The sequence below is a fragment of the Solenopsis invicta genome, chromosome 11 (assembly GCF_016802725.1).
Source record: "Solenopsis invicta isolate M01_SB chromosome 11, UNIL_Sinv_3.0, whole genome shotgun sequence".
Classification (NCBI taxonomy): Eukaryota; Metazoa; Arthropoda; class Insecta; order Hymenoptera; family Formicidae; genus Solenopsis; species Solenopsis invicta.
The window spans coordinates 12111311-12134626 of NC_052674.1; the positions used below are offsets into that span (position 1 = coordinate 12111311).

At 31.7% G+C, this 23316-nt stretch overlaps 2 protein-coding genes across 8 annotated transcripts in view; one reads left to right on the plus strand and one right to left on the minus strand.

Moving 5' to 3' along the window:
• Positions 1–18: 18 nt before the first annotated feature.
• Positions 19–9817, plus strand: LOC105204517 (endoplasmic reticulum resident protein 44). 2 transcript variants are annotated; one of them, XM_011173608.2, is made up of 7 exons: positions 19–225; positions 1374–1455; positions 2603–2758; positions 3668–3968; positions 4147–4194; positions 7208–7503; positions 7605–9817. In XM_011173608.2, exons 1-7 carry the CDS (start codon positions 169–171, stop codon positions 7949–7951), a joined length of 1287 nt encoding a protein of 428 aa, XP_011171910.1. In that variant the 5' UTR covers positions 19–168; the 3' UTR covers positions 7952–9817. The 2 variants fall into 2 exon arrangements, with proteins under 2 accessions (XP_011171910.1, XP_011171911.1); XM_011173609.2 differs by lacking the exon at positions 4147–4194.
• Positions 9818–15161: 5344 nt separating this feature from the next.
• Positions 15162–23316, minus strand: part of LOC105204516 (neo-calmodulin) — an 85152-nt gene continuing 76997 nt past the window's right edge. For 5 of the 6 annotated variants that reach the window (XM_026138274.2, XM_026138275.2, XM_026138271.2 and 2 more), the window contains one exon: positions 15172–22749. In XM_026138274.2, the coding sequence (XP_025994059.1) occupies positions 22718–22749 (32 nt within the window). In that variant the 3' untranslated portion in view covers positions 15172–22717. Of the gene's footprint in view, positions 22750–23316 lie in introns of all 6 variants that reach the window. The other variant, XR_005575806.1, reaches the window with a different exon arrangement.

Below are 23316 nucleotides of genomic sequence, written 5' to 3' on the forward strand. Positions count from 1 at the left end.
ACCAGCAGAAGCGACGATAATCGATGTCTCAAGAGATGACCATTCTACGCTCTACACTCGATTTGATGATGTGCCGCTAGCTCGTAGAATTGACGCACAGGCGGCCGTTCACTGATGGTGTTTCAAAAACTCGTCGCACCGTCGAGTTAGTCGTCGCGAGATTGCAAAATGCTGGCCCGCTGTGATATATTTTGCTTCAAAGTACTTACATTCGTGTGTCTGCTAGTAAGTAATCACGGAGTTACATTGCCACGTCATTTCATGTCACGCGAGATGTCAACGTTTAACATTATTCTCTATTGATGGAAATCGCCCACGGCTCAAGAGTTTCCATTCGCCTTTTAATTCCTAATTGTTATTTAAACGTCTCACGAGTCAATAGGACGTTTCTGTTTAGTCGTATTTATGCGGCATAACCTATACCGCATAGTCGTATACAATAACCTTACATTTTGACATAAGATTGAATGAAGAAAAATCACATCTCGCATAAAAATGCGGATTTAGACAATCTCTGCACTTTTATGTTATTGGGATGATATTTCGCAGACGCGTCTAACATTTTTATTTACATGATTATTCCTGTAATATTTATCATATTGTTATCTGTGCGTGTATGACCTGAGGCACTCAAGGTAAGGCCTGTTTGCACTGTGGTTCTAGTTCTAAAAAATTGTAAAAAAATAGTAATAGCATATTTGATTTGCTGACTCAACTTGACTCCGAGTCAATGTCTGTTCTTAGCTACAAAAGAAGAGACAAATTGTGCAAAAAATGCAACAGACATTGGCTCGAAGCCAGTTTGAGTCAGCAAATCAAATATGCTATAAGTTAAATTAAAATTTATGTGTATAGATACAAACATTGCTACATTGGGGTCTAAGGGGTTTGAAATTTAGTATATAAAATAGATTGTACATACTGAACAACATTCTAGCATTTCTGTCTAGAAAAATGTATAATCCCAAAAAACAACTTGTTTACAGGCCATTCTACAATAGCGTAAACGTAATTGTGATTGTAAAGCATTTTAAGTCTGTTTGTCTATTTCTATTAATGTAAATTAATTTTAATCTTGCTTTTTCTTATTTATAGAACTGAAAAAAGATTAAAAGAAAGTTAAACTGAGATTAAAGCTAATTTATATTGGTAAAAATGGATATACAAGGTGCATTCCATTAATCATTCAAAGTATTAAAAATCTATAGTATATGTAACATGAACTATAGATTTTTGGTAATCAATTTTGAAACACTGCCATAATTGTTCATTATTTATAACTACAATTACACTATTATTGAAAGATCTCAACATATAAATTTAATTATAATAAAGCAAAACGTGCAATTATAATTAATACTGTGTACTTCTAGGTACATTTGCCAAACAGCATAGCAGAGGAAGTGACGGAAGGTGCTCTTTCACTCACAAGTCAGAATATTGATGCAACGTTAGGTAAGATATCACATATGAATATAACAAGCAGCAAATATTAATCTTTTCAGCAACTATGGACTTACAAACACATCCCTTCCTAATGTTAGCAATGTTAGTTTTACCTAGAGCCCTACATAATCAGAGAGGCAAAACTGATATTATGAGTTTTAATTGGTCATCTCAAATACTAATCATGTAGACTCAGCAGCCATTTATAATACTAATGGGCAATGTTTATATTCTACTGATAGCTATGCTATGTATTATACATTATGTGTTCTTTATCTTTTATTTATTTAACCAATATAATGTTTTTATTTTTTATTTATTTTATTTTTTATTACCTTATCCAAGGGTAGTGTTTTCATAATTTGATACCATTTTTAATATTTTGTAGATTTTTTTGAGATGCTGTGTAAGTTGATTTCTCTTTTTTGATAAGACTTTAGTTTTATTGGCTGAATTAACTTTCCGAGAAAAAATTTTATTATATATGGTTGGATTTGGAAAAAATAACCTTTAATTTGGCTAAAAAGAAAAATTGAAACATTTTTAAAAAAAATTTGGGTGGTGGTGATATTTTGTTAAAACAAAACAAATATTTTTTTCTACAAATTTAAAGTATTCTTTAAATCGTACAACTTTTGTTAAAAAATTTTTTTTTGTTTTTTACTTTCTACCCAAAAGAGAAATACCATTTTTTTTCTTTAAAGGGTGTTTTACCCCCTAAACATAAATACGGGTCTCTTAGATCAAATCCGCGCCAGACATCTGTGACAGTTCCCTTGTAAGAAAAAATAAATATTTCTATGAATACAAATTATTAATAATTTCTACAAATTTCTATTTTTAGTAGAACTTTGTAATTATTCATAGAAGTTTTTTTCACCAAAGTAATACTTAGATATGTATAGAATGTTGTAGGATAGCATAGTTTTGTAGAAATCACATAACAAAAATACAAAAATTTAGAAAAGTATTCAAATTTATTTTCATGTAGATTTTTGTAGCATTTCTTAAATTTATGTAGAATTTTGTAAAATTTTTTCTATCGGGATTATCTTGAAATTTACACAATTCTGGTTCTACACAGAGAGTTATATTATGCCAGTAATTGATATGAAACTATATGATATTTACTTTTTTTAATTTGAATTTTTTGCAGCTGAGAATGAACTGGTATTCATCAACTTTTACGCACAATGGTGTCGCTTTAGTAACCTATTAGCTCCTATATTTGACGAAGCTGCAGAGAAGATTAGAGAAGAGTTTCCACAGTCTGGAAAAGTGGTAATGGCCAAAGTGGATTGTGACCGCGAAAGTGAGTATAAAATGTCGCTTTAAAATATATAAGAATATATTATAGTTATATAGAGAATGTCTCAGACCACTCGTCCATTAAAAAAAAAAAGAAAATAATTTTTATCAAAAGTCCTACAAATTTTTTTGATAAATAAACTAAGGTATGCTCTATCGAATGATAATATTTTCACTTTCCGATTGCGATCGAAAATGGACTGTTCAGATCAGATGTTGACTTTTTTTAAATCAACATAACTTTTTATTGCAGATTTGGATTACACGCGAAAAAATAAGGAACTTTTGTCTCAAATTTTTCTGGAAATGCCTTCATTAATCTAAAAATAATCTTAGAATTAAAAATAGATGAAAAAATAAACTTAAATAAAAGGTTAATAGAGATATTTATAGAAAAAAATGTTTGAGACAAAAAATTCTTATCTTTTTTATGGCTGCGTTCGTTATAATTCAAATCTATAATAAAAAGTACCATGTGTTCTTCATTTTTAAAGAGATGTACAGATGATCTGAAACATCCCGTATAATTGTATACACAGGTGTCTCACAATAGGTGTAACACCGCTTACGAGCAAGTAAAGCGGACTAAACTGAGTCGAAAAATTATTTTGCAATTTTCACGATAATAAAATAGTTAAAAAGTTATTAATTTATAAAGATGGCTGAATTTATCTGATCTACCAAATGCAATCGCGTGACGATATACGACCGCCCAGCGGTCAGCGGTATTACACTTACAATTAATGCCAGACATCTTGTATATAAGGTATAATAATATAACTGTATATATAATATATAATTTCTGATTATTATCAGTAAACAGAACTTAAATACTTTAAGAACTTTGTGTATTAAATACATAAGACTTCACATATGTATTTATTGCTTATTACAAGTTATGTCTTTTTCTCAGCATCTGTGGCATCTAGGTTTCATATAACTAAATATCCAACATTAAAAGTAATAAGAAACGGGCAACCAACTAAGAGAGAATACAGAGGGCAACGATCAGTAGAAGCATTCCAAGAATTTGTCAGAAAACAGTTGGAAGATCCTATTAAAGAATTTTTTGATTTGAGGGAGCTTGAGCAACTTGATGATAAAAAACGTATGATTATAGGATATTTTGAAAGGAAAGATGTTCCAGAATATGAATTGTTCAGGAAAGTTGCCACTAATTTGAAGGACGACTGTCAATTCTATGTTGGCTTTGGGTAAGATACTTTTTATTTTGGATTTTACTTTTGACATCATGGAATTTTAATACACTTTTTTTATGATGCAAATTTATAAAAAAGTTAATAATATAAATACAAATGTTCCTTTTTGTTAACATAAAAATTCTACATATAATCCATATTTTATACTAATTATAATATTTCATTTAATAAGCACATGCTCCAATCAAAACTGTGAAATTGGACAGCATTTACATTTGCTGTAAGTAAAATGGTATATATAAGCTCATGGGCTTTTTATACATCGAGTATCTATAAATTATTAATTATTGTGATACTTTTCTATCATTTCTTATCTTTTATTTTTTGTACAATACAATCTTATATCTGTTTTACATTGTATGTTGATATTTATCAGATACTAACTTTTTATAGCTTTGTTTCATGCTATATAATAGCATGATAATGACAGTTTTGACATTTTTTACATGTTTTACTTTAATTTAAAAAATTTTTATTACAACAATAAAATATCTTATTTATAATGCAGATTGAATAATTAACAAATTGAATATATTAACAATTAAATTACTTTTATCTGTTGTATTTTTTAAATGTTTTTTTATATTTGTATTTATCTAAATGTTTTTAATATTATGTGATTACTAAAATTATATATATATATATATGTGTGTGTGTGTGTGTGTGTGTGTGTGTGCGTGCGTGCGTGCGTGCGTGCGTGCGTGCGTGCGTGTGCGTGCGTGCGTGCGTGCGTGCGTGCGTGCGTGCGTGCGTGCGTGCGTGCGTGCGTGCGTGCGTGCGTGCGTGCGTGCGTGCGTGCGTGCGTGCGTGCGTGCGTGCGTGCGTGCGTGCGTGCGTGCGTGCGTGCGTGCGTGTGTATGTATATATATGTATATATATGTATATATATGTATATATATGTATATATATATGTATGTATATGTATGCATATGTATGTATATGTATGTATATGTATATATATGTATATATATGTATATATATGTGTATATATATATATATATATATATTAGAGTAGTAAAAAAAAATCGACTATTTTTTTCTTTATGTGCTTCACCGAAAATCGAAAGTATATGTTGCAAAAGTAAATTTTGTTTTTTGTTTAAATTTTTAAAAAATATTTTAGAGGTCGCTGTAGTCGTTTAAGCATGAAAATCGACGTATCATGGTATTTTAATTTTTTAAAATCATATTGAGGCATATCCTGTTGAGCTGAACATTGAGATATTGTTGCCAAGTATCAAATATATAAGCTTGAATTTTTGTAGCCAAAAATACTGACAGTAAGTCATTTATTTAATTCTTCAAAACTCGAATTTTCATGAAAATGTACATTTAAAGGTTTAAAAAATTTTGACCAATCACAGTCGAAAATCGTTTGTGGTATCGGTTTCTTTGTTCAATGGAGTATATATTATAATATATAGAAATTTTAACATTTATTGATAGATAGTGCTGCAGTCATAAAATGCTTAAAAAATGCGATTTTTCTTAAATCTGGCCTTCATACCAACACCAGATTTATTTTTTGTGACGAATTTTCGTTAAAGAAAAATATTTTTATATAAAATATATTTTTATAAAAAATATATTTTATAAAAATGTTTTTAAGAATTTTATAGAAATATTTTTTCATAAAAACTGTTATAAAATATATTTTTTATAAAAGTATATTTTATATAAAAATATTTTTCTTTAACAAAAATTTGTCAAGAAAATTAAATCTGGTGTTGGTATGAGGGCCAGGCTTAAAAAAATCACATTTTTTAAGCATTTTATGTCTGTTGCGCTATCTATCAATAAATGTTAAAGTTTCTGTATATCATAATATATTCTCCATTGAACAAGGAAACCGATACCACAAACGATTTTTGACTGCGATTGGTCAAAATAGGTCAAAATAGATTGGTCACATTTTTTAAGCTTTTAAATGTGTACATTTTCATGAAAATTCAAGTTTTGAAGGATTAAATATATAACTTACTGTAAGTATTTTTGGCTACAAAAATTTAAGCTTAGGGTAAAGTCGGTATTTACGCCGCGGGGGGATGTACGCCGCAGCAGTCAGAAAAAATAGAAGAAATAAAGATAGTTTGCTCAGAACTATTTTGTTATGTGCCTTTATGTTATATTAGTATTGTATTGTAATTACAGTTCTTTATTGTTAATATTAACGAAAATATCGTAAATTGAATTAATTTTTTCACGTAGAAGTAGCGCGATCGTCTACGTATTATCGTCTACGTAAAATAATTACTGTAGAAAATATAAAAGGCACAATGATTATTTCATGATATGTAAATGTAGAGCGATAGTAAAGGATAAAATACAAGCAAGATTCAAGTGCATAGCTCTTGTATTCTTTATTTAGTTTGATATCTTGTATATTCCATTTGTTTAGGATATACGGCCTTTTCAGCGAACGGGATTTATGCCGTAATACAGACACTGCGTGATTGGAAAGCAGCACTTACTCTATGTTGAGCACTATGTTGAGAACACAATGCGCACTCTGTTGATGTTTGTGCATATTAATTTCTTTAATATTGCATTATTATTACTTTGAATACATATTTGCTGTTCTTATTCCCTAATAAACTTTATAAACACATTTTGTAAGTTATTATGTTATTTTATATCATATCTGAAAATATTATTTGTAAATTTTGATGCGCCGTGTATCTTACACATGAGTAGTCGGAAATCCCGCCACTTTTTTTATATGACAAAAATGCAAGGGTTTTTTTAAGTTTTTTTTTCAAGTATAAGAAAAGAAATATTTCATACCTAAAATTTTTTTTATAATAGTAAACAGTATGAAGTTTTTATTAGCCTAATTTATTTTCCTTAAACGTAGTAAATAATACTTAATAAATTAAATTTTCGATAGCTGCGGCGTATATACCGACTTTACCCTATATAATTGATTACTGGAAACAATATCTCAATGATCAATTCAACAGGATATGCCTCATGTGATTTTAAAAAATTAAAATATTATGTTACGTTGATTTTCGTGTTTAAACGACTACAGCGACTTCTAAAACATTTTTTTTTTTTTAATCTGAACAAAAAACAAAATTTACTTTTGCAACATATACTTTCGATTTTCAGTGAAGTACATGAAGAAAAAAAAATAGTCGGTTTTTTTGGACCACCCTGATATATATATATACATTTATCATTAAACTAATAAAGATCTGTAGTTTAAATGTATAGTGAAATAATATGTGTAGGAATGCAAGTAAAGCAATGCATCCTCCAGGAGAACCTATCATTGCCTTCCGATCAGATAAGGCCCTATCTGTTGAAAATGACGAAACTTACAAGGGAAGCTTGTCAGTTTATGATGAATTAAATGTATGGGCGCAGGAGAAATGCGTGCCATTTGTAAGAGAAATAACATTTGAAAATGCCGAAGAATTAACGGAGGAAGGCTTGCCTTTTCTTATATTGTTTCATGCTCCTGATGACTTACAAAGCGTCAAGCAGTACAAATATATCGTAACTAAATCGTTATTAAGTGAAAAACGTATGTCATCCTGTTTTTACTTACATTTTCATTACAAATTAGTTAATGCTCTCTCGTAAAACTTCAAGCCACACTGATTTTGAATTCCTTTTTCTTTTCAGAAAATATTAATTTCTTAACCGCCGACGGCCTGAAATTTGCGCATCCGCTACACCATTTAGGGAAAAGCGCAACAGACTTGCCACTGATTGCAATAGACAGCTTTAGACACATGTATCTATTTAAGGACTTCAACGATATTTTTGTGGAAGGAAAACTCAAGGCTTTTCTACAGGACTTGTACTCCGGAAAACTCCATCGCGAGTTTCACTATGGTCCTGACATCACTAACAATGAAATATCAGTTACTGGGAAACAGGTGAAAACTCCCACAACGCCACCGGAATCTGCGTTTAAAAAACTAGCGCCAAGCAAAAATAGGTATACAATAGTTAAGGATGAACTGTAATGAATTCGAGCGCAGTGAGATTTTCGTAATTAATTTATATGCAGTATGCTAAAAAAAAAAGTGAATTGCATCGGGAGGATTTTCCAACATAGATACATATTATTTTCATAGTGCATTTGTAATGCCAGTCTCCTAAAACCTCGATGAATCCGTTTTTCCTTCTCTGCGATTTATTCCCTTTCTGTATTTTTTGTATACAGGATGGAATTGATGTTTTAATTTCCTTATTATTGAATAAAAAAAACGTCAATGGAGATTATTTGTTAATTATACATGATTTTCACATCAATAGAGACAAAATACCACATAGCAATTTATTTTTTATAAAAAAATTTACGTTTGTACGATCTATTGTCGGCAAACAAACAGCAAAGAACAGAAAGTTCTTTTCCTTTTGATAAGATGCGTCTGATGTTCTTGAAGTGATTTGCTAAGAACATTTTTTTATATTAACTGTGAGACATTGCATCAGTATCAATAATTATGTATCAAATTTTTCTACATATAATGTAAAGGGATCATGCTGCTTAACATCATTATTGTTGATTTTTACAATTTCGATATAAACGCGAGATATTTTCAAATGTATAGAGAGTTGATTTAAGAGTATTCTATTTTAGAGTATGAAAAAATAGCCTATTTAGTAATTGAGAAAAATACTATTACATGGCTATAGTTATGCAATAACCTAAATGAAGTCCATTTCAAGAAAAATGCATATAATATTTGATGTGATTTAGAAATGTAAGTAAAAATTGTTTTTTATTAATTTTAAACATATATTAGGCTTGGATCTTCTTTGGTTAATGTCAAAAAATGTACGAATTACCCACTGATTACAATAATTCAAAACTTGTAATTTTGTGAATTGGATATTTCTTGCATAACTAAGGCCATATATGATTATGAATTTTTACACACGTATTTATTTATATTTGAAGAATATAAATAAATGTAACATCTAGATATTTTTCTAATCTAATTAAAAAAAAAACCGTTGAAAAAAGAACATATTACTGGTTAACACAATTACAATAATTCTACAGATCTGAGATAAGAAAGTCAAAAAGATTCTTAGTAATTATGAGTGTGGCTGTGGTCGAAACTAGGAAATAAAAAAATATGAATTGTTAAAATAGTACAGTTGTAAAAAATAGGTACTGATTTTCCCAAAAAAATTTTTGACCTTAAAAAAATAAACGAAAATATTACGATAATTCTAGTTTGGACCATAAATACATAGACATATTTTATATATGTAAAATTTGCAGTCAATCAATTCAATATTTTTTAAATATGTCAAAACATAATTTTGAAAAACGTATTTAATGTTTTTAATATAGATGTAACATATAAATAATATAAATTTATAAATACTTGTAACTTTGTTATTCTTTCGTATTTTGATCAAATCTTTTAAAAATATGTTCCTGAGATTTAAACCATTTGAAAGAAATACAATTGAATTTTTTTTTATTTCTAAAATAGAATACCTCTTAAATAATCTCTGTTCTTTCGTATTCCGCCTGTTACGTTTGCTCCATAGAACTCTATAGAACTCTTAGCACAATATTTAGTAACATTTCTACGTGATCATCATATTTGTCGAGAATTCGAAGTGTAAATGTGTTCGAGAATACATGATATCTAATGCGTGTATGCGATTACCATTGACCATATTGCATATGGGGCAATTGTTTCTGAATGAAAAATGTATAAGAGAGAGAAAGAAAGAGAGTGAGTACTTTGTCTATTGCATGATCGAGCAAATGAAATCTCAGTGTGCCCTCGTAAGATAGTCATAGAACGCATTATTTGTATGATCGATGATATTGTTTTGCCTGTTAATAAACAATTTCTAAGTCATATGTGTTACTTTTTATTTATTTAATGTCGGCGTTGCTGAAATATCTCTGCATTGCGTTTAACTAATTCAATCATTATACTTCTTGCAATTATCCTTGAAAAATTTCGTGCGTTTTCTTATGAAATCATTTGAGATTTTGAGCAAGGACCTAACAGATCATGGTGCTTGTCACATACGATGCTAGTAGGATTAATGTAAGGTCATAAATAATAAAACTACAAAGAAGTGTCCATTATAAAATGGCTGTATTTAGGGGCAACTCGATACATGTATTGCATTTCACCAGTACACAGTGTTCACCACTTTTTATGTCGTGTTGTAATATTATAGTACATAACGTTACAGTAACATGGTCGCATACGTTTAACATCACATAATACACACACATACATACGTAACATACATGCACAGACATACAATATTCTTTTCTGAATCCCTGTCCTCTCTGACTTTTCTCCACTCTAGGACGAAACGCGAGTAGAGTATTCACTTGAAAAAGTTGCAATTAACAAATAGATTAAAAAAATAATTGAATAATATTTTAGGTAAAAAATAAATAAAACGGATTTATTTTTGCACTATTCACTCCTATTTTCCGCAATTTTATTCTTTAAAAAAATTTACATATATGAAAATATCGCTGTTTTCCTCTTTTTCATTTCCTATAATTATTACATTTTTTGATTATTCGTATATTTTTTTAATGATAGCTGCACAATAGCCAGTCTTTAGTTTTTAACTATTTTAGCTCGTATTACAGCATTAAACTTTTATTAAATTTTGATTATAAGAGCCAAAACTATTTCGATAATTATTGAGTGCATTTGTTGTTAAAATAACATTTATTTAGTTATTATCAATTTACTGTAAGAATACCTTTTAATTACTAAAGTATTGAAAACCGATTAAGCGTAAAAATTATAAAATACTCTTAAAGATGTATATGTCACATTTCAAAGTATTATCAAAAATTTTTAAATTTTACAATTGTATTATTATGTTTGAATATCTGTGTAAAATTTGAAGATAATTCTTTTATTAGTTTCACTTTTATTAGAGTCATTTAACTTTTTGTTCTTGATTCCAATGTATAGTACTTTTGCAATAAGAAAGTAACATTGCAAATAGAATTTGTTACATATATTAATAAAACTTTAATAAATATTCGTGCAAAAGAGTTTATTTGAACCTACTTACTCGATAAGAAGTTAATTACCTACACCACAGCAAAATAAGATTATATTCGTTGAAAAAACCAATAAATCAAATTTTTTCTTTTTGAAGCTGGTTTCAGAATAAAAATTCGATTTATGAGTAAAATTTTTTGTCGTTGATTTGGAACAAAAAAATATATTTAAGAATTCTACATTTTTTTAAATTTAATAATTTTTATCTAATATTGTAGAGCCAAAACATTCTTAATATCGACCTAATTTTTGTTACCTAATTTCGATATACATATATGTTAAATGCACTCAATCGTATATACATGTATGCCAAATTATATTTATCATTTTATACGAATAATCATTTATTTATCATTGATAAGTAATAAATTGACTTTTTTTTAAACATGTAACATTGGAAAGCGTAACATGTAATTGAAAAATTCGGAAGAAAATAAATTCAATATTAGAGTGAAAAACGAAGAGATTAATTATAGCAATGAGCTGCAAGTATACTGAACGTAACTGTTCAAGTGTTAAACGCACAAACACTTTGAATAATTACACTAAACTCGCAACAACAACAACACGGATACAAACCGTTTGGGAAAATCGTTTCTCTATAGAAAACATGTTGTATAGTTTGTTGAGTAACTTCAATAATGCACAACAACAGCATTAAATAGTACATTCAAAACAAATAAACGACGAACGTATCTTTTTTTTCTTTGCCAAATATGCTCGTACACGCATTAAGTCTATCGTCGTAAAAAGTCGCGTTTAGGCCTGCTTGTCGCTTGAGAACACGTTTCGCCATAACGCAATAATAACTATTTAGATATTCACTCTAGAAAAATAACGTCATGGACATTCCTTGTCGCGGATATTCGTCGTTACGTTTCATCTTTCATAGCCTTCTTATTTTTCTTTCAAGTAAAAATATAAATATTTCGTTCACAGCACGATATAGCTCCCCATGTAGATCCATTTATTGTTTTTTTCACCCTATCGTCTTAATACGCCTCGATTATAATCTTCGATCACAACTCGCTTCGACGTTGCTTTTAGTTCGCTTCGTGAGTCTTTGCATCGAGTCCTTCAGGACGTGATTATCTCCAATAGAAAAAAATCACAACTGTACAATTATCATTTTTCATCTAACGAACGATTTGACGATTAAATCGTTAGAAAATAAAAATTCAAATTGTTGTGATAAACAATTTCACTTTAGTCTCTCTTCCGACGTACTCTTAAAATTTCGTAGAGTAAAATGACACTCTAAAAGGATGAAAATTATTTGAATGGTTTGCCACTCTCTGGTAAAAGTAAAAAAGTCACTCCTAAAAGAGTCCTATCCAGCCTCATAAGAGTGAATTTTAGTTTTTATAGAATAGAGTCATTCGAATAATTGCACACAAGCTCAATTTATCACTACTGTACAAAATTTATATAGTATTGTTCAAGATAATTTAATTATGTAATTATGACATGTGAATAATCTAACTAAATTATAAATTAATTATTGTATTTTTTTCTCTTCTTAATTGCGGTTTCTGGAAGAATAATTAGCAGTTGCGATTTCCTTCCACTGAAGACGCGATATTTCGATTGTGCAGCAGAATCCCTATCCAACGTTTTTTTTTTCACTGTTAGCTAGACTGAAATATAGAAATACACGCATATACTCATCCAGTAACATGGCTTGTACTCTCCATAACGTTTAACAAAGTTAATGAAAGACATTTCCTTATTACAACTAGTTTGAACATCGTCGTGTCTCGGCCGCGATGTTGTGTGATACACGATTATTGCCTGCTCTCGCGATTTTATCTGATTTTTATCTCGCGTGGCATTTAGGCGCAAAAAGGTTTCACCACGCGACTTAAAAAAAAGAAAAAAAGAAGAGAAGGGTCGATGAAAAGACGATTATAAAGAAAGAACAACGCGGAGCCTGTCTTCCCGCTGTTACATACTGACGGAAATTAGCATAACGAACTGCTCTTATAATCCATGCGGGAAAGCTTGCTCGAAAGCACAATCGGCACAAACGGAGAAAATAGAAATGACGCAACTTCTCAAACGACGCCCAAAAGATACAACGTTTAAAAATGTTGCATGCCAAGCACACGATTTCCCATATTGCCTACAATCACACCTATAAATCGTTTCGTAAGAAAGCGGTGTAATCGGACCGATATAATACGACAAAATCGCAGATCCTTAATGAACGGAAGATCGTGTCACTTAGTAGCGACAGCCCTCGCAATTGTTACAACCTAGTTACACTTACTTAACAATTATCGTTTAATTATCGTACGTCTAAGGTAATCAGGTTCTTTCACGCGTATCTATTTAACGTATATGTATATAATTTGATTATTACGTGTTTGCAGTATATCAACGTGTGTTTGATATTAAGCTAGCTGATATTACACCCCTTTTTGCTTGCTTGCGTTGCTTAGGCGAACCTCGAGTGTTCTCGAAGTGATTTAGGTGCCTCGAAGTCGCTTTGTTTTACAGGGCTGCGCTTGAAATATCGATTCGAAATCGAGACGAATTCCAAAAGATCGCGAAGCACCGTTAAAGTGAGTGAATCAAACACGTGATCTTGACGTTAACGAGGATATCGAGAAATAACAGTACTGCTCCATCTTGAGGGCACGTCTTCGTAAAGAGATGAAAATATATTTGCACAGTGCGCGAATGTATCATATAAATTTCCGGAGAAATGTATATTGTTTATATCAGTTTCAAATAGGGTCATGCTTAAGGGAAAATACCACATTGATAAATTATTTGCACCAGCATTCATTTACTCTCATTTTTATATCAATTCCCTTTAATTTAATAATACGTCGATGTAATAATCTTTAATAACGGCAACTTTTAATAATGCTCCCACATTTTTACCCGAGAAAAAATTTTACATATAAATTACATATAATAAAATATGTCCATATATTATATATATAATATTCAATAAAGTATATGTAATATATATTGTACATTATAAATAATTATATAAAATCAGACATAATTATGTATGATTATATGTAATTGTACATAATTATATATAATTTTATATAATCCTACATAATTATATATAACTTATATAATAAACTTTTGTAACATAATACATATTATATGTATTTCATTGAATATCATATAGAATTATATGGACATATTTCATATATAATTATATATAACTATATATATATGGAAAATTTATTCCGGTTAAATAATTATTTAAATAGTTTTGTTTCATTGTAAATTGCGTATCTTTATTCGAAACGAATAAAGTCGATAATATATTTTTGCGAAAATTTGTCCCTTAAACTAGCCCTACATTTCATAACAATAATAATAAAAGTAACGCGAGAGTTACTAACAAAATGATTCGCTCTGCTAGTCGACCGCTACGCGATCGCCAAGATGGGACGTAAAATTTCAAGATCAAACATTGCACAAAGCACTCATGCGAGACGTTATAAGGAAATCTCATTGATTTCTACAGTCTCCATTTAAAAGTGCAATGCCTATTGATCCATTACTCAAATGATTGATTCGCGGACAGCAGCGATCGACGATAGAAGCGAGTAAAATGTAACGGAGAAGAGTCTCGATTAAATATATATGTCAAAAGGAAGACTCATGTTCCTTTACTTCTGGAGGGCAATCTTAAAACGTACAAGGTGTCTTAAGGAATATAATGAAAATATACGCGTACCCTCCTTTGCACTCGAGATATATGCTTGCATATACAATTAAAATTTTCATTTTCAACATAAGCGTGTATTTCCAATTAAGACATCCTGTACGTAGGCGATAATTAACGGCAGGTCTGCGAGCGGCCAAGAACATTTTTTGTTAGCTCTTATGCTTTCAACTCGCAAAACAATTCGATAGAGAATATATAATATAACTCGTATATGCATGTGTGTGTATATATATATATATATATATATATATATATATATATATATATATATATATATATAGTAATATAATACAGTATAACATGTGTAGGGTATCTTAAACGTCTTGCTCTCTTTCTGCTCGAGAATGTGTGGTTATAATGTCTAATATGCTACTCATTATTGGAAATTTCATTTAATTATCAAATATTTGGGTAAATAAGAGCTTCAAACAAAATTATTTTTTTACTTGCGGTTTTTGCGTCAAATAAGTTTTATTTTTTTTTTTTTTTTAATTTATTTATCATGACTTTTGATCTGCGATAAGACTGCGGCAGAAAGAAAGCGCGCGACTTTTGATACACCCTGTACAAAATGTAATACAATGCAGTGCAATGCAATGCATTGCAACGCAATGTCATATGATTCATATTACGCTGCACAGCAGGATTTGGCGTAAAGTGTAACTATAAAAATATTTCGCTCTGGAGAGCAAACGATAATATAATAATAAATATTTCGAAGTTTTCTCAGAGAAATCGATTCTCGTGTTAACAGAAGTATAACCACGGAGAAGGGGAGAAAGAGAATTCTTCACGTCGAGCACAAACGTCGAACTCCTGACTTTTTGAGGGCCGATAGGAACAATTCATGTACCATGTAATAATGACTATCAAATGTTACTAATGGTACAATATCGTTATTAGTTTTTATATCGCTAGAATGTGATTAAAATGACAATTATTTTAATTTAACAATTGTCTGGCTAAAATCGCATAAATGTACCAAATGCTCATTGACTTCTTGTACCCCTCAAACAGTTAGGATAATTATATCATTTTAACAAATGTAAAGTGCATTCAATATAATTTAAATCTAAAAAGCCTGCATTTTTGAGCGTAGAAATACGATTCTTGCATTTTTATTTTGCGATAACATTTTCTTCTATCGTGTTGTCAGATGATCCATTCTGATTATGCATATAGTGTAGAAACTCACTGCATGCTCAACAATCCTTTTGTACTTTCACTTGTGCACGTCGCATTGTCACCAATACTACAAAAAAAAGGAAAAGTCACATTATATACGTGCGTTACAAGATTCTTCCAAAATTCAGTGTAAACAAATTTACATTCTCAAATCTCTAAAATAATTCGGAAACTTTGGAAACAATTAAGGTTACTGCAGTTCATAAATAAAGGAAAACAATATAATTACGTTTTAACATCATTTTTACAAATAAAAAATGATATATCAATCAAATCCGAATAAAAATTAGGGATTAAAAAATATTAATTAATTTGCAATTAATTAATTAGTTGGAAATCTTGTTATATTAATATTTTTTTTTAATTGTCACTTACTGGTGATTTTTCAATCATTGCAGTGACTATGTATCGGAATTTTTTAATGGACAACTTTAATCATATTTAAAAAAAAATGATAAAAAAATAAAAGTAAATTTTTAATTTCCGTTTAATCCGAACATCATATTTGTTCGTGACTAGCAGAGTTTTGTGCTAAACATTTTGAAATAAGATTTGGAAACAAAATTTGAATTTCATAAAAAAATTTTGTCATAGAGTTTCACTAAAAAAGACTATCTTTAAAGTTTTACTAGACTCGAAGTCAAGAATCAAAATAATTCCTTACGTGGCAATTAATAACTGACAATCTGGCCATACTTATTCTGCATCAACTTAATTGTTTTTTTTTTTTTTTTTTTGTACCAACTGTGCATAACAAACTAGTAGTACTATCATCATTCACAAATGAGAGCAATAATTTTTATTTAAACGCGAGAGATATAAACGAACAATATCACGGAAAAAAAGATTTGTTAAAATAACTGAGAACTTCATTGATTCAATAGATCTACAATACGGACAGCCAATTTTTTATATTAAAATAACCAAGTTTTACGCCAAATAGAATTAGCGATTATAATCACGTTTATTATAATAATAGAAAAAATTTGTTGTTGGACACAGCTAGATAAATTTCTGCAAAAATCAATGAAATATTACATATAAATTAAAATTTATAAAAAAAAACATACTAGTTGATAGAGCAGCATACTTATGCTGCTAATGTAGAAAACTTGTTGCACCAGTAATTTTTTCATGTAACAAAGAATTAGAAGCTCTAAGAAGTTATTCATTGCTTTCAGACATGAATTCCTTGTTGGACTTCGCGCAGCAAGCTATAGCTTTACTAAATCGTTCAACCTGATCTTTTCCGTGCATAAGAAATCTAACGTGCGCGTGACGCTGCGACGGACAAATAACGACACATGCTGTCGACGTGAAGTGGCTTATCTCATTGTCTCATTGTCGGCATTGTATACATATATTAATTTCAGGATACTTAGTGTTTGGAACGGACCTGCGTATATATCTGTTTTTTTTTTCTTTCGGTAGCTCTTACCGAAGTTCTCAATTAAACCATTAAAGATATTGTCGTTCGGACGTTATACATTACTATTTGTGACGTATTATCAAGCTGACACTTTACTTTCTCCCTTATCTATTACGTCGCCGCGTTCACCGTGCTGATTCGCTCAGGTGCCCGATTTTCCAGGTCGCGGTGTTTCGAGTCGCGGTGCCTTCGGTAGCTCGCGTTATCGATCGAACGCGAGAGAAGAACAAACGTTTTCGTTACGAGCGTCGGCGAGTAGCGTGATCGATCGTCTCGAGCATCAATCTCGAGATCGTGAAGCATAATCAATGTTCATTGTGAAACGGTGCTATCCCAATGGAAAGAAAGACACTGCGCGGTGGGACATATTCGCTTCGAGATATATTAAGCGTTAAGAAAATATATTATTGTCAAAAACACGACTGTCTTTTCGCTTGTATATTTCGCGTATTGAAGCGCTTCTGTTCTTGAATGTCGGTTACATAAACCCACCTCCCTTTTCTCTCTCTTCCTCTCTCGCTTGATACACTTTGTAAATTATGATGCGCCGTCGAAAGAAGACTGCTATCCGTTTAATAGCCACTTTTGAAAGTAGCGTTATAATTTCTTGAAATGACTCTGATTTTTAAAAAAAATACACATTAATGGAAAATTACAAAAGTAAATTGTGAGAGTCAAAGTTTCATTTTAAAAATTAATTTTTATTTTTTATTTTTCAAATTAATTTAATGCATTTGAGCCTCAAAATGTATGTGTTCGTCACGTTACAGCAGAATTCTATCGGAGGCACGACGTGAACTGTTTACCCGGAAAATAATATACGTCAAATTCTGAAGCTCTAAAGACAGGTACGTCGAATTATTCACCAAGCATACGTCTCTTATTTGAATCGTGCTTCAAAATTTGATTCGGATCATCTTTGCAATAGAACCGTCCACGTTTCTCTCTGTTTGAAAAATCGACGGCTCAATCAAAGACCACAGCTACCACCTGCGAATATGATATACGTTCGCGTTAATCGCACGTCACGCGTCACATATACAAGCAATCGGATCTATCAAATCATCAAAGTCCATTGTATTCTCGACAACCTGAACTCCCATCGCTGGTGTGCCATCCTTTCGCACGCGCGTTCGCGCCTCATGATAACACGGTAGGCTCGCCGTCAAATGTAATGTAATCGTGAAACGGTCAGATTAGAGAGCAACAGAATTTATTGTCTATCTCGATTTACCCGCAATCACCGGTTCGTCTGGCGAGTGCTTCAGGCCGCAATCGCCTGTTCACGTTTCGCTCGTATCTGGAAAGAAAAGTGATCGAATTGCCCGGATCTCGAAACACGCGCATTTTACCCGGACTTCTCTCTCCTAAAATAAACTATCCATCCTTTCTTCCAATTTTCCCGTTTTATCTTTCGGCGCATGTGCGTACAATCAATCGGTATAAGGTTTTAAAATCACTTGTGAATTATTCAAACTTTTGAATAATTTGTAAAGAGACTGATAACCCGTACAGCATGTAATATTGCAATATAACAACAATATTGCTGCAATATTGCGGTAATATTACAATATCGCTGTAATATTACTGCAATATTGTAACATTGTTGCAATATTGTTGCAATATTACGTGCTGTGCGGGAAGTCTATCGTATATCATGGAAAACAAAAAATTTGTTAAAATAACTAAAAATTTTACCGATTCAGCAGATCTGTAATCGTAATGTGCAGACAGCCAGTTTTCTTTGTTAAAGTAGCAAAGTTTTACACCTAAATAAAATTAGCAATTATAACTAATCATATTTGTTACAGCACAATAAATTTCTTAACGACAAAACAACTTTTTGCAAAAATCAATCAAATACATAAATTACAATTTTTAACAAATTTTTAACAAATTTTATAATGAAAAAAAACTTGTGCATTAGTAATTTTCATTGTAGCAAAACATTTGTTCAATGAGCTTACTAATAGTTTTCAAACATTTTTTCCTCGAGTTAATAAATCTCCTTCAGTTGTAGATGTTGAACTCGCGCATTGAGCTATAGTGCTAAATTAGTGAATCTATTTCTTTTATACAAAAAGCAAAATTGCAAAATGCAGATTAATACTTAAACGATAAAAAAATTTTGTTTGTTCCATTGAATTCCTTTCCTTAATTATGTTTATGATAATAATTTCTTTGCATATTTCATTGATTTAATTTAGTATGATCATTTTAATCTTTCCTTAAAAAATTTTACTATAAATTCATTTAATGTAGTTTTTCGTATTTTTACTTTTGTAAAAACCAATGACAGAAACTGTAATCGTTGCATTAAAAAATCTATATCACAAGGCTTATCTTACTGAACAGTTTAAATACTACTTTACAAGTAACAAATATAAAATTGATAAAATTCAAGAAATTAAAAAAAAATTAAATTATTGCTTTATACCAAATAATCTTTTCATAAATAAATATTCGCAATGCAATTTTTAATCAAACACTAAACATTTATCAAACATGTAATCTTTTTAAATCAAATGTTCAATCAAATGTAACATTTGATTAAGTCACTCGAAATCTGAAAAATAGTCGCACGTATACACACACTCGTACATTTGCGTACATGCACTCATATCTGTTGTCGGAAATCTAATTTTTTATAATGGCTCACAAATTATAATTGGCATGTACAACAAGAGAAACACGCAGAACAATCGTGACACACAAATTGTATGGTGTACACGAACGAATAGAAGATTCAATAAAATAACAGCACGTTACGTGCGCAGAATAAAACAAAATTATTCCGATTGATGGTACGCAACAGATGCGCTTGCATATTATTATTACTTCGATCTCTCGTCCCTCTCGCGACTCGCGCTGCCAAATGCGCGTACTTAACTTCCGCTTTGTGTTGGGTCGAACTACGCGCGCGTGCATGCGTGCGGGCGTGATGTGTGGAGCGCGGGTGGCGGAGAGGACATATGTACATATAGTGTATTAAATATATGTATATGTATATATATATATATATATATATATATATATATGACTATCCATAACGTATTTCACGTTTTCTCTTCTTTTCGCGTAGTAGCAACATCACATCACGTATAGTATATAATTATCCACGTGTACAGCTCCACCGTTTATACTTGCGACCTCCTTTTTCTTTATCTGCCACTATGGGTCGCTAGATACTACCTATGGGTCTATGTTGCGCGTGCCAAGGCGCAGAGCTTTCTTTTCTCTTACATAACACGTCTAAAGGTACATACATACCACAATATAATGCGCATGTAGCTTACTCTCTAGCACGTTTCTGAACCCGGACGCCGACGATGCGGCGAACGGTACTGAATGTGTGACAGCGGAAACACGTCGTCGTACTATATTTTTCATCCTCTGATGGGATCATAATGGTATACGGATATACCTCAAACTCTCTGTGTTCGCGAACGAAGGAATGTTTGTGCTTCGCGTTAATCATCCTGATTGAATTGTTCCCGCGTTAAGGGTTTCTCCTTTCTCTTCTTATCCTCGCTAAAAACCACTGTCACATACCTAATGACTATAGGTACTTATTAATTATCCTAATGAACAACTATAGTCATTGGGAATATAACGAGGGATTGTCATTTGGTCGCAACATTAGTTCAGTCTAAGACTTCACTAACGAGCCCGCGGACGAACAATCCCGTTTAGATCGTTAGATTCATGATGTAAAAATGCTAAATGTAACATTCCTATGGATGCGGAGTCGTTCAAATTAATGGCCGCTCTTGATCGATCAATCAGAAATTTGCCCCAAATTTTGAAGACTAATGTAACCGCTTCCACTATGCGCAATGTTACACCTGATATTTTTACATCATATCATGCAGCACAGAATATTTTAGCAATGTTGCAGCAACTTTGCAATGCTGCTGCAATATTGCTGAAATCTTATATTGTATTACATAACCAAGTAATGAACACCGTACGAACATCTCTCCAAATCTCGTACGCTTGGGTAGCAATCATGCCCCAATACAGCACATAACAATACAACATTTTCAGCGACATTGCAAGAAACATCGCGAAGACATTAGCGCGACATTGCTACAATGTTTTGTGCTGTACGGAGCTCTACTTGAATTTGTTCCCATAGGAATGTCGCGATAACTCGAACATATAGACTGTCGACTTTCGAAGGACTTTTTTCAAACCAGGGCAGACTCGTCCAACTCGACGGTGATCGATTACAGAAACGCGGCACCACGATCATCGGTCGTTTCACGTGGCTATGTACATACATGCAAAAGCGACTATAGTGCCAATCACTCTTCAGCGTGTCGTCGGCGTGTCCGCTCTAAAGTTACTAACAATCGAGGAAGTGCGATGGCGATGAGAGGGCGACGGCAAGGACGGGAGACGTGTGTACATGTGTGTCACTACGTTTGGATTTGCGCGCGTCTCTGCGTGTAGTATAAGCGGTAAAAACACTCGAAGTACGGTACCTTTCATGCGCGTCGTGTTTCAAAGAAACGAGCGACGCAAAAGGAATATCGTATAATAATATAATAATAACATATGTATATATGTATATATATTATATATATATATATTACGTAAACATATCGTGTATACTAGTATATACTTCAGGACTTTCTCGCGAGGGGGCGCTCAAAGGGTCGTGGAAAGCTAGGTAACTTCTAAATTCTCCGCACCGCAAAGTTACCGGAAGGGAGATAAACATTAGGGGTACGTAAAAGTCTAAACGAAGCTCGGTTGATTGTTCCGGGTGGCGGCGGGTCGCGCCTCCCTCCTTCGTCGTTTGGATTCTCTTTATCTTACCGTACGTTACGTTACCGTTTATACCTAAAAATTTCAAGTACTCGTCTATGTTTAGTCCGAAAGAGCGCGAGGTGTATCTGTGTATATAATGCGTGTACGTATGTGCAAAATTCGCGGAAGAAAGTCTCTCCTCTCGGGTTTTCCGATCGTAAAGCCGAAGTTTTACTATTCGTGACGGGACTCGCGCGTCCCGCTCGAAGCCGAAGACTTCCGATTCCCTCCTCTTCCTCCTCTTCCTCAATTCTCTATCTGCGCTACTTACGCGCGAAATTTTCGATACGTCGCTCGCGAAGCCTTAGCTATATAGAATAGAATTGGTATGATCGCGCAATTTCGATCACGCGATTCGCTTACGCGATCCCATAGCGTCATACATGCCGCGGTCAATCGGTCGTCGATGAGCTTTTAATTCTTCCCCTGACGGCCTCGGATACGGTAGTTTCATGGGGAACATGAAACGACTTCTCGTTACGCAGTCGAGGAACTTGAGTGGCGGATCCATTTATTTTTTCTCCGTCGAGGATCCTGCGTTACTTTTGGTATGTCTGAATCTATACCTTCTCTCGCGATCCCCGAACTAATTTTTCGACATTAGAATCGACACGAATTCTGAAACATGAATGGTCCTAATTAGCATAATCCAGTGTATAATTTCACCTATGCTAACAATTTAATAATCTATGCAATCTATGATAAAGCAATTATACAAATGTTACATATTTTAAATCGACATAAATATCTAGATGTGTCAAAACGAGGTTTAACTCTGTAAACTCTGAAAACCTTCTGTAGAAAAAAAATAGAGAACTTTGATAGAAATATTCTACTGAAATTGTAATGAATAACATTGAAATATGACTGAATTGCACATGAAAATCTCTTTCAATTGATCCATTGCAGTATCATTTCATTAAGAATTCATTACAAGATATTAACATTACAAAGAATTAAGTAAAGTTTAAAATAAAAATCAATGAACGCAATCAATGTAATAAAATTATTCAGCAGAATTTATTAAAACTTATTATATATATGTGGATCAGAATTAAGATAGTTCAAATAAGTCTTAAAATAATAAAAAAAATGAATAATTCAACACGCTTTAAGAAATTTTAAGATTTTTAAAATTTAATAATCCTAAATATTATAAACGTTTTTAAACATTGATATTAGAAA

What these genes read in the sequence shown, in the direction of transcription:
- LOC105204517 (XM_011173608.2), top strand. Translation starts at nt 169, where the DNA reads ATGCTGGCCCGCTGTGATATATTTTGCTTCAAAGTACTTACATTCGTG. An exon ending in TTACATTCGTGTGTCTGCTA is followed by an intron (nt 226 to 1,373) that starts GTAAGTAATCAC and finishes GTGTACTTCTAG; the next exon opens with GTACATTTGCCAAACAGCAT. An exon ending in ATCGTTATTAAGTGAAAAAC is followed by an intron (nt 7,504 to 7,604) that starts GTATGTCATCCT and finishes TTTTCTTTTCAG; the next exon opens with AAAATATTAATTTCTTAACC.